This window comes from Lycium barbarum, chromosome 11, assembly GCF_019175385.1.
Source record: "Lycium barbarum isolate Lr01 chromosome 11, ASM1917538v2, whole genome shotgun sequence".
NCBI lineage: Eukaryota > Viridiplantae > Streptophyta > Magnoliopsida > Solanales > Solanaceae > Lycium > Lycium barbarum.
The window spans coordinates 2,291,648-2,304,065 of NC_083347.1; the positions used below are offsets into that span (position 1 = coordinate 2,291,648).

General features: G+C 35.1%; 1 protein-coding gene across 1 annotated transcript; it reads left to right on the forward strand.

Annotated features, from left to right (window-relative positions):
- The first annotated feature begins 31 nt into the window (after window positions 1-31).
- On the forward strand, window positions 32-3,089 carry LOC132618801 (heavy metal-associated isoprenylated plant protein 32-like). Its single transcript, XM_060333807.1, has 4 exons — window positions 32-507; window positions 604-679; window positions 1,942-2,359; window positions 2,913-3,089. The coding sequence occupies exons 1-4, from the start codon at window positions 487-489 to the stop codon at window positions 2,932-2,934; spliced, it is 537 nt and encodes a 178-aa protein (XP_060189790.1). The 5' UTR covers window positions 32-486; the 3' UTR covers window positions 2,935-3,089.
- Window positions 3,090-12,418: the final 9,329 nt, after the last annotated feature.

Consider the following 12,418-nt stretch of genomic DNA (forward strand, 5'->3'; position numbering starts at 1 on the left):
CAAAAATTTTCTCGGTAAACTCGCTTTTTGGGCTAGTCACTTAAGTTGGTTCAACTTTTGGAATGAATAATTACGGTCACAGCCTTTTATTCCTTAGCTAATAAAAGAAGAGTATTCTACTGGAAGTTCCCACTTCGTTTTTGCTGATAGAGAATATCTCAAATACAACATTAATAATAACAAAACTTTACCATTTCAAATTAAAAAGATCTAAAAAGGAAGAAAATCAACGTCCCAGCATGTGTATCTTGGTAAAGATCCGGTTTAAACTTTTAATTACTCAAGCATGCCAAAAATAAATGTCATAGGACGGACCTATATGAAAATGGTAATAAAATATTTGATATAATTATCCGATTTTCTTTCTCATATTAGTCATGAGAATTTCTTCATAAACAAACAATAACTCCACATCTACTTGTTTCCACTCATTAATTTTTTCCTCATTTTTTTTTGTCAACTCTATTAGCTCTTTCATTTGATTCAATGGAACCTTTTGCTGAATTGGTAAGTTTCACTTTCATTTGATTAGTAAATTTACTGCTTTAGTTAGTTAAACGCTAAAAGCGTATTTTTTATTTTTTTTATTATGTATATTTTTAGGGTTGTATTTTGAAAGTGGACGTTCATTGCGATGCATGCAAGATGAAGATGGTGGATGTTTTGAGTTCTATATGCGGTAAATATATACCATGCTTTTATTTCGACTCGTACATGGGAAGTAAAAACGATTAATTTATCTGTATTAGTAATTTAGTACAGTATAACTTGGTTTTTCTTCCGGTGTTTTTCTAATAGTCGTGGATCGAGCTGTCTACTAGAAACAAAGGTTTTGTCCCACGGCGAATCAGTGGGAAATTTATTCTTTAAACATGATTTTCCCACCTCGTTCTCAGAACTAACTCAGTGGGAAAAAGCATAGTGAGAAACATGTTCCCATTGAAACGCTTGAAAACTTCCTAATTTTTTCATATGAAAACACTACTATTTTTCTTTTCTCACTGAATTCTGTGGGAATAGCCATTGAACATTTTTCAGCGGAAAATTTCAGCGTGAATATAGTGATTTTATAGTAGTGAGTTTGCACATACCTCGACTAACCAAGGGTACTTGGTACCTTCCACTAGCACATGAACGGGGAACTCTGTCCAACAAGGCTGGACAGACATGTAGAAATTACTTAGTGTTTTTGCCTCCGCTGGAATTTGAAGTTAAAACCTCACAGATTCTCAATCCGTTTCATTGTCCACTAGACCACACCCTTGAATTTTTCTTTTGATGTTGATTCTATGCTTTAGGATAATAGGGGATAGAGCCCATGGTTTTTGGCTCTTTGAATTGAACTTGATGAAATATAGAAGGAAAGTATGATTAAGCGTGCCTTCTGTTTACTTTGCCCCTTTGTTATCCAAATCTTAAAGACTGTAGAGTGAGCTTAGCATGGCTAATTGATTTAATATTGTAATAAAGGTCAGTTGAAATAATGGTTAGGCTTAATACTAGAACTAAATATGTGTATCATAAGGAGCCAAAATTTCAAGTAAGAGGATTAAAAACATGCAAGAATTCGACACGTAGGGGCTAGGTATGAACCTACGACCTACAGCAATATTTAGGTCACCATTGCCACTAAACTAAAAGCTTCACTTTATGTCTAAAGATTTTTATTGTAATGGAGATCATGGAATGGGAAAGGGAAAGATGATAGTGAGAATTGAATCTACGCTTATTGTGTGGAAGACTACTAATGGTATCCCTTGATCAAGAGAACTGAACAAAATATTTGTTTTTACCCTATTTGTACAATGTAATTTTCTAACAAAGATGATCAAATCCTCTTCAAACCATGTAGTTCCGCCACTGAACTCATGGTTAAGGGCCTTCAAGAAGCAAAGACAGCTATGATTTATTTGTTTTTAACACATTTTATTTATTCTGTAGGAGTTTATTCTGTCACAATAGACTCTGAGGATGGGACAGCCAAAATTTCTGGTGAAGTCGATCCGAACCTCCTCTTGAGGGCATTGTCAAGATCAGGACTTGGCAACCATGCAGAGGTGCAATGGGTGAGACTTAAGCACCCAATGTTGAGCAATAGTCATATGGCTGATGGATATGGCTCCTATAATCATGGATATGGCTCTTATAGTCATGGACATGGTTATAATAACAGTTATGGCCACGGCTATGGCCATGGCCATGGCTATAGTTCTATCGGTGGTCCTTTTAGGCAAAGAAGGTCGTTGCCTGAATATAATTATGGCTATGATGGACACCACAATTACCAATATCCTTTTAGGGGCATTGCACAAGACTCATACGCCACAAACTATTACTCTGGTGCCCTGCCATCACCTAGGTATGTTCAGCATATGAAGACGATACCTTCATGTTTGTGTTAGAGTTGCTTCTGTTGCACCACAATGTGATTGTTCTAAGTAGTTATTATGTGTTGTTTCTTATTGTCAAGAGTTACTTGTTTGTGTTAGAACTATAGATGGCGTAGATAGGCTTTACACCATTTGTTTAACTGGAGTGGGTACCCGATTTTACGTAAGCGGTAATGGTCTATTGTCACAATCCTATTTGTAAGCGAATTTGTGTTTAGGACAGTGGTGATTTTAAGGCTTAACTTAATGCCTCAAATTGATATTCACTACGTATTATTGTCAAGTATTATCGGTCTATTATACGGTATAATTAGATATCGTACATGTATATAAGGAAATTCTTACTGACCAGAACAACTAAAGTTTCTTTATCTGTATTTACTCGGTTTTGGACTTCAGACTTCTTTTCCGCCCTACTTTAAGACTATCTGCATAGAGTATTGAGCAAAATTCTAAATCATGTATATTCTCCCTGAAATTGCCTGAGTTTTTCTTGACTTCTTATAAATATTGTCATTGTAGGCCGTACAACTATTATATGTAGAGAATTGGAGAGATACTTAATGGCTCGTCGGCTTTCCACCATGACAGCAAGAAGTTGTTTGCGCGATCATTTCTTCTTAATGATGTTTATTAGGGAACATTTATATATTTAAAGGGTTGCTATAGTTGAATAGCATCTTTTTAGTTCAAAGTTAACAGCTTTCATCTGCACTCAAGTAAATTTACTTGTTGGATTTGTCGTCAAGGTCACTGACGCTTTACTTTGGTAAGTATTTTTGTTGCTGGTGAAGTAGTATACTAGTATGCCTTACTTTTTCCAATATATAAAATAAACAGGATTTACTGTGTATATTTTAAGAATATAATCTAATACACATCTTCTGTGAACCACTGAACCAACAATCTAATTCATTTCTTGCTTCATATTTTAAATGTGTTTAGAATTGTACTGTTAGATTTGTGCTTCCTTTGCTAGCTTGATCATTTGCAGCCTTAAGGATTGAATAATGCTGCTTGTCTGATGTACACACTTGTTGTGTGAATGTTATTTTTGATTGCCTAAGATTTCAGCATGATATCTCAATCAATTATACGGTCCAGATATAGCGAAACGACTAGCGAGAATCCATACGCCTGCCCTAATTGACTTGGGATTAAGGCGTCGTGTTATTTGTTTTTGTTGCATCTTTATCAACCAGACGTCAGCCAAACATGCATTGCCAGAATATAATTTGTACAATTTCTTCAGATGTTAAATATTCCCTCCAGCAAGCTGAGAAATGTCAACAACAGAATAATTGAGCCTGTTGTTTGATAGTACTAGGAGGTCCTAGTGCTCTTGCCACAAATTGTGGCTAGAATTGGCTGTTTTGAGCATAGGAGCAAAGCATAGGTTTTCTAGTGTTCAGAATAACTAGGTACAGAATGAGTACTATCTTCTTGTATGTATACTAGTTATAAAACCCAGATGAAATTAAGGTTAAAAACAAATTTCACGATATTTCTTGACAAAATCAAATGTTATTGTTTAAAAAATAAATTAAGTATAATTAAGATGTTACATAATTTTTCAAAACATCTTTGGTTGTATATTGGACTGATTTTTGAATTGATTTTTTGAAGATGAGTCTCAAATTTGAGAAAAGATGAGTATCAAGTTGATCATTTTTTCACTTAAAATTCTTTTAACTCATTAAATACAACTTCAACTATTAAATACACTTTTTCAACTATTTTTGGAATACCACATTTTCATTCTTATCCTGATGAATTTCAAGAGCAATTTTAGTTTTACTCTATTTGTTTCGTGAGCTTCTGGCTTTTTTGGTCTCAACTCTTAAGTGCCTGGTCAATCCTGGCTAGTTGTGTCTTTGATTGAGTCCAAGTTCTCATCTTCTATCATTCTTTTTGTTCCCCCCCCCCCCCCCCCCCCCCTTAAAATATGGATTTGAATCGCTACCTGTCTGAGTAATTGCTTTGTTAGAACTGACTTTTGGAATTCTCGGAAATATTGCTCCTTTTCATTAAAGCTCTAGATAAAGAATTATTAGTTCTCTAATTACATCAATAGTCAAACTTTTAAATAAGATAATTGGATTTAATTGGATTTAAGTAATTAAGTGGTAAGTAAATGGAGAGTTGGACATGAAATAGTAAATTTCTGTGGAGCCCAATGTCATGATGGTATCAAAGGCGCAACGATTGAATAAGGGGTTTGTAGAAGAATTCCTCTCTGTCCGCTCAATTCTTCGATGGTACTGAAGCAACACATCATCACTATCATTTAGATTTTTATGCCCTCTTATTGTCAAATTACGCGTGAATGAAAGTTGGAGGGAGGCCCACGTGATAAGAAAGGATAAACTATCGAGGCAGACAGGCAGTATCTTTTTTTCCATAAGGGAAAAGGTACACACAATGTAACGTTTAGTACAACAGACGTAAAGCATAAAAATTTTGTAATACCAGAAATACCCCCTGACGGGCAGGCATGTTGACCCTGAGGAGCCTGCTAACTCCCTCTTATAGTATAGTCAGTAAAAATATTTTAACTGTTTTGCATTTTTATCCACTGTTCGAGTCGAATGCTATGAGTTCAATTGAATCTATTGAGTCCTCTGGTTGAGAGAGCGGCTTTTTAGTGTTAAGTTCCACATAGTAGCAGGGCGGATCTTGGTTGCGGGTTGAGGTGAACTCAGTAACGTTTGCCCAGACTCTGTATTTTTATATTAAGAAATTGCTAAAAAAATGTCTATAAATAAAATTCATAAGTGTATCTGAATGATCCATGTTCAACTGAGTGTCTAACTTTTTCCCTTTTTGTCATCTTCTTCCAAACCATTATAATTTGGCTCAATTTGTTGTAACAGAGTGTCATACACATACCATACCTAATAATGCCCATCTTGACAAAATTGCTAAAATGACTGATTTTGGTTCAAGTCTTGATTAGTTTTGCCTAATATTCTTATCTTTAGGTCTACGGCTACTTAAACCGATGATTCTTGTGCCATTTTTTACTCAACCAATTAGGTCAATTGTCTTATTGTGTAAGGAGGAAAACTAATGTTATGAATGAATGAATATCCACAAACTTTTCGAAGTTTGTCTTCTTTTTGTTGCTCTTAAGTTGCTAAATTCAGTAAGAAGAAAAAGACATTTCTAAAGGTCATAGTCTAGGCCACAATTATTAATCAGGTGAAGTCTTTCAATCTCATGAATGTCTTTTTCAATAGAAATCCTCAGGTCCTTTCTGGATCTTGCCCACCTTAATCAATGTGATACTCTTATTACTTATTGTAGACATGAAACTATGGATTCAAAAGGGGGATTTTCATGTAAGTTAATTTATAATAATTCAAAATTATTGCATAGATCAAGAACATCATAAAAGGTTGTTAAGCCTTTCTGTCAATTAATATGAAAGGAGAAGTGATATAGGTCCCACGTGAAATTCAATAAATAAGATGCATGGGGCAAGTGCACAAATAGTCGATTTTAGGACCCCAATTTTGTAAGTTTAGCTGCTTTAGAAACAACTTCCGACCTACGGGATTGATGTTGAAATAATCCAAGTCTGAAGGTTGACATATTGCTTGTGCAAGCAAACTTCAATTTTGCAGTCTTAAACTTTGAACTCGTATGTTTGAAATTTGGACTACCAAGCCTAACTTTTAGCGAGTAGATACTTGTTTTGGTTCTTTCGGGATCACACTGATATATTGTTGCTTGTGTTTATTTTGGTTGTGATGGTAAGCTAAAGCCCGTTGTTAGGTATTCTAATCAATAGTAAAAGAAGCAGGAGGAGGAGGAGCAGACATGAGTTTACCTTAATTCTATCAATACTAATAACTACAAGTTAAATATTTTGAAAAATGTGGAAATAGGTAAATTAAAATGGTATGGTGCAAACTGACCATTCCTCAAGTTTTTACAAGATGCACGTATCATGTCAACTTACTATATTTTTGCAGTCGGTTTAGCAAGACCGAAATAATTTCCAACATTTCACTCATTATGAGATTGACCAAACTTAGTTGAAAGAGGTCCCTTTTGGATAATAGCAAAAAGAACCCTTCCATCATAGCAAATCCACACATGTAGAATTGGGGTATTCTGGAAAATGAAAGGTAACAAGTCTAAAAAAACTAGAGCCACAAATATGCAAAGATCTAAACAAGTAACAATAAAAATCTCAGGCCACGTGTACAGCTAAAAAATCTTGAAGATGACAATACTAGTCACTTCCAATCAAAAGAATAATTAAATTTCTTTCATCCATTAGTGTCTCTTGTTGTAATAAAGCTGAAACAGGGTTCTTTTCCAAGGGCTTTACGTACACATCTCTGTCTTTTGATAAATGGATTTAGGAAACGACATCAGCCAGATTTTTATTTTGTTGTCCTTTAATATGTAATGGTTCATCTCTTTTTTTTTTTTTTTTTTGGCTTACATAGATGATAGAATCCACATGCAAACGAATGGCCAGCTCAAGTAATTTGTTAACTTAAAATGTGCATAGACAATGTTTAAATAGTGAATAGAGCTAACGATTTTTTTGATATAGGCGCAACTGTTCCCTAGTTTATAATGTTTGCATCGGCACCGAGCCGAAATTTTCATCGATTGAAAATATATAAAAAAATATACACGTAAAAGATAAGAATATTCAATATTTATTATAAATACATAAAACTATTTTTTATTTTTATACATACAATGTAGTTTTCTGACGGCACACCACTATCCATAAAAGGGGAGAGTAAACTTTCCCTTCTAGAATATTTGATAAATATGTTTTGTTTTTGTAAATTATTCTTTCTATACCTATGATAACCGTTAGGATTTAAGTTATATACAATAAATTTTAGTTTAAAATGTGATAATAGGTTAATTATTAGGAGTACTTTTTATGCTATCAATCAGTAATATTTATATCGTCATACATAGAGTAGAGCTTAAGCTCTTACTATTATATAAAGTTATTAATCTCGCAACATTGCATGTGGATTCTTAGTTAACACTTTACTACTTTATTAATAATAATAATAATAATAATAATAATAATAATAATAATAATAATAATAATAATAATAATAATAATAATATATTCCCATACTGAAATCTGTGATTGTAGAGTGTAGACACTTCAAGAATCAAAGCCTTCTCAATAAGGCAAATAATCTTTACGAATTGCTAATATCTCCTACTTTATTTCTTTCTTTGTATTTCATTTTTGTCAGTTATTGTGTATCGAGAAGAATAAATTAGGCCAAGAGTGTTGCTGTAGAAACTTTCCAAGTGTCAAAGGTTGAATTAAAAAACGAAAATCTTAAAATAAAACTTATTCTAGTCCATCAAAAACTCTCACTAGTCCCATTATTGATGATGATCTTCATATTAAAATTCTAGATTTGACCTAACTTTATTTAGGGCCTGTTTGGAAAGCCACACAGGTAATTGGAATTGGATGTAATTGGGTGTAATTACACAGTTTGGTCTGTTTGTTTGATCAGGTAATTACACAGTTAGGTGGGAATTGAGTGTAATTACACTCTCCAATTCTCAAGGGGGGCTGAGAATTGGGTGTAATTACACCCTGTAATTACAGTGTTACTTTTTAGTTCATTTCTTTTTTATTTTATTTTATTTCTTTTCTTTTTTATTTTATTTTAATTTCATTGCTTTTCTAATTTATTTTTTTATTTCTATTAATTAATTTATTTTTTATTTTTACTTTTTAATTATTTTTATTTTTAAAATATATTTTTATTTTTATATTATTTATATTTCATTTCCTTTCTTCTCATTTTCAACCTTTACTTCTTGTGGTTCCATGTAATTGCTCGTATTTTTTTTTATTCATTTAGCATAACAGTATTATTATTCTAATTTTTGAAACTACATCTCTTAATATTAGAAAGAATGAGTCATTAACAAACTTGACATATAATGAGTGACGTTATTCAAGTATAATTTTGTTGTGAATGTGGTTATAGACTTATATTTTACCTTTCTTTTGAATTATAGGAGTATTTACTTATGTTACGTTGGAACGTACTTACGTAATGTTGGAATTTGACATAAGAGTATTATGTTAAAAAAAATTCTTTTAGATTTTGAATTTAGGTTATATTTTTTACTCTAATTTATTTGTTTTAATACTATTGACTTGTTATTTCACATTGCTTGTTGTTTATTTTTCACTTGTAATTGATAGAATTTTTGTTAAACATTTGAATACTATTGTGGCATTATATTTATAAATATTCTTTTTTTTTTCTCAAACATCAAATCCCATGATTTTCTCACAAAAAAAGTATTTATAATCAATTAAAATAAAAATATTATTAATTTGAAAATATATATCAACTATTTTTTACAATATTAGTTACAAATATATGATTATTAATTAACATATTTTCAAGAAATAATGTGTTATTAAATAGTTAATTTAATATCATTATAAAGGCACATATTTTTTAACTATTAATTTTAATTTTTTTATAGTGAAGTTTTATTTTAAAATTAAACTAACTGTGTAATTACACTTGTGCAACCAAACAGCACGCTTGTAATTACACTGTAATTACATTATGACAAACAAACAGGTCATTGTAATTACAATACTGTGTAATTACTAGGCTGTGTAATTACTAGGGTAGTAATTACACCAATTCCAATTACCAGGTGGCTTTCCAAACAGACCCTTAAGTTAAATAGTTATTAATTTTAGGAGAACTAATCTCATATTAATTACTTGTAAATCATATCTTCCAAGCTAATCATTAAACATGTTTTTTCTTCCTTTTGTTGAGTAGGTCCCTTCGACATGTGGGGCCCACCAGAGTTGAATAGTAAATACGCGTGGTACTGTTCACGCGTATAAAACGCGGTTTAATGTTTGCTACTGTTCACGCGGTTTACTTTGCACGCGGTTTACTGTTTACGCGGTGTTGCTGTGCACGTGGTTTACTGTGCACGCGGTGTTACTGTTCACGCGTTTTTTCTGAAGCTTATAAATAGAGTTCTAAGCTTCATTTGGAAAACATCGCCAAAATAACTTAAGAACTCAAGTAGAGAAGAGTTAGAGAGAGATTCATTTGTGAGGTTGAGTGTTGTAAACACTTGTAATATTTCTTCTTTAATAAGATCTGCAACAGCTGGTATCAGAGCAACAGGTTGTGTTGTGATTTAGAAACGATGGGAGGCAAAGATGGTACGACGCACGGTATCGTTAAATTCGATGGTACAGATTTTGCGTTCTGAAGAATGCAAATTGAAGATTATTTATATGGCAGAAAGCTTCATGAACCTCTGAGTCCGAAACCAGAGGAGATGAAACAAGCAGATTGGGATCTCCTCGACAGACAAGTTCTGGGAGTCATTCGGCTGACGCTGTTGAAGAACGTTGCTCACAACGTGGCAAAGGAGAAGACCACCGCAGATATGATGAAGGTATTGTCTGACCTATATGAGAAACCTTCGGCAAATAATAAGGTATTTCTCATGAAGAAACTATTTCATCTAAAGATGATGGAAAATGCTCATGTTGCTGCACACATAAATGAATTCAATACCATTGTAAATCAACTGTCATCGGTAAAAATAGATTTCGATGATGAAGTACAAGCTCTAATTTTGTTGGCATCCCTACCAAATAGCTGGGAGCCAATGAGAGCAGCAGTTAGTAATTCTGTCGGCAGTGACAAACTAAAGTTCAACGATGTTAAGGATCGTATCCTTGCTGAGGAGGTGCGCAGGACAAATTCTGGAGAGGCATCGACGAGTTCTGCTTTTAATGTTGAAAACAGAAGCAGAAATTATGATAGAAACTACAACCGAAATAGGGGCGGATCGAAGTCAAGGAATGGCAGGGGTCAATCCAGACCAGGACGAACACTTGAGTGTTGGAACTGTGGAAAACCAGGTCACCTCAAGAAGAACTGCAGGGCGCCAAAGAAGGAGGACAACAAGGGGGCTGGAATCAACGCTGCTACGGAAGACATTGGCGATGCGTTGTTTCTATCGATTGACAACCCGATAGACTCTTGGGTGCTTGACTCAGGAGCGTCCTTTCATACCACCCCACATTATGATATAATGACAAACTACGTGGCTGGGAATCTCGGCAAAGTTTATTTAGCCAATGGAGAGCCGCTAGACGTTGTTGGCACGGGAGACATTAATTTGAAGATGTCCAATGGATCCTCCTGGAAGAAAAAAGTTAGACATGTTCCAAAGCTGATGCGAAACCTGATCTCAGTAGGTCAGCTTGATGATGAGGGATATGATCTCAACTTTGGTAATGGGTCTTGGAAGGTGGCGAAAGGTGCTATGGTAGTTGGCCGAGGAAAGAAGATTGGCACTCTCTACATGACGACTAGTTGTCGTGATACTGTTGCTATGGTTGACAACACAAAGAAGACAGATTTGTGACATTGTCGGCTGGGGCATATCAGCCAGAAGGGGATGAAGCTGTTGGTGACAAATGGCTTAATTCCGGAGCTGAAGACGGTGGACCTTCATACGTGTGAGAGCTGCATTCTCGGAAAACAAAAGCGAGTAAGCTTCTCAAATGCAGGCAGGGAGTTGAAGGTCGAGAAGCTGGAATTGGTGCACACAGACGTGTGGGGACCTACCACTGTCCCCTCTCTTGGAGGATCACACTACTACGTGACCTTCATTGATGATTCAACCAGGAAGGTATGGGTTTACTTTATGAAAAATAAATCCGATGTGTTTAGTGTATTCAAAAGATGGAAAGTCATGGTCGAGAATGAAACAAACCTCAAGTTGAAGTGTTTGAGGTCCGACAACGGCGGAGAATACACCGATGGTGATTTCAAACGGTACTGTGTCGATAATGGAATCAAGATGATAAAGACTATTCCTGGAACGCTGCAACAAAATGGAATAGCCGAAAGAATGAACCGAACGTTGAACGAGCGTGCTCAGAGTATGAGAATACACTCTGGACTGCCCAAGACATTCTGGGCAGATGCAGTCAATACCACGGCCTTCTTAATTAATCGAGGACCGTCAGTTCCCTTGGATTTCAGAATTCCAGAAGAAGTCTGGAGTGGCAAGAAGGAAAATCTTTCATTTCTGAAAGTGTTCGGCTGCTTATCATATGTTCATAATGATGATACGGCTAGAAGCAAGCTTGATCCAAAATCAAAGAAGTGTTACTTTATTGGCTATGGTGACACCGAGCTTGGTTACCGATTTTGGGATGAACAAAATCGGAAGATCATCCGAAGCAGGAATGTTATCTTCAACGAAGAGGTACTGTACAAAGACAAGTTGCAAAAAAATTTAGAATGTCAGGACAAGGAATCGGAAATAGTCGATTTGAGGGACTTCCCGACACCTGAACGGCAGCCAGGTACAGTCGAGGCAGAGGAACAAACAATCCGAGAAGGTACTGATGAAAGTGTTGATTCTGAAACAAATAAACAGACGCCAATCACAGAACTGCGTTGATCATCCAGATCAGGAAGCCGATTCACAGGTACTCTCCATCCCTCAACTACATTCTACTCACTGATAGAGGGGAGCCGGAATGTTATGAAGAAGCAATGCAAGTCGATGAATCGACTAAGTGGGAGCTGGAAATGAAAGATGAGATGGATTCACTATCGGCAAATCATACATGGGAGTTAGCTGAGTTGCCAAAGGATAAGAGGGCATTGCAAAACAAATGGGTTTATCGGATAAAGGAAGAACCCAATGGAAGCAAGTGTTATAAAGCAAGGCTGGTTGCAAAGGGATTTCAACATAAAGAAGGCATCGACTATGTCACGACCCAACCCCGTAGGCCGTGACTAGTGCCCGATCTGGGCACCCGAACCCATCTATCAAATATTATCTCAAATTCTATCAACCCATCCTAGTATATGGCGGAAGCCGACAAGGCTTTATTTCAAATTTAGGTAATTTCCAGAAAAATTTCGGCAGAGTTTCCTTTATTTTACGGACTATCCAATATACCCTGCACCCAGAAAATACCAACAAAAGCCACA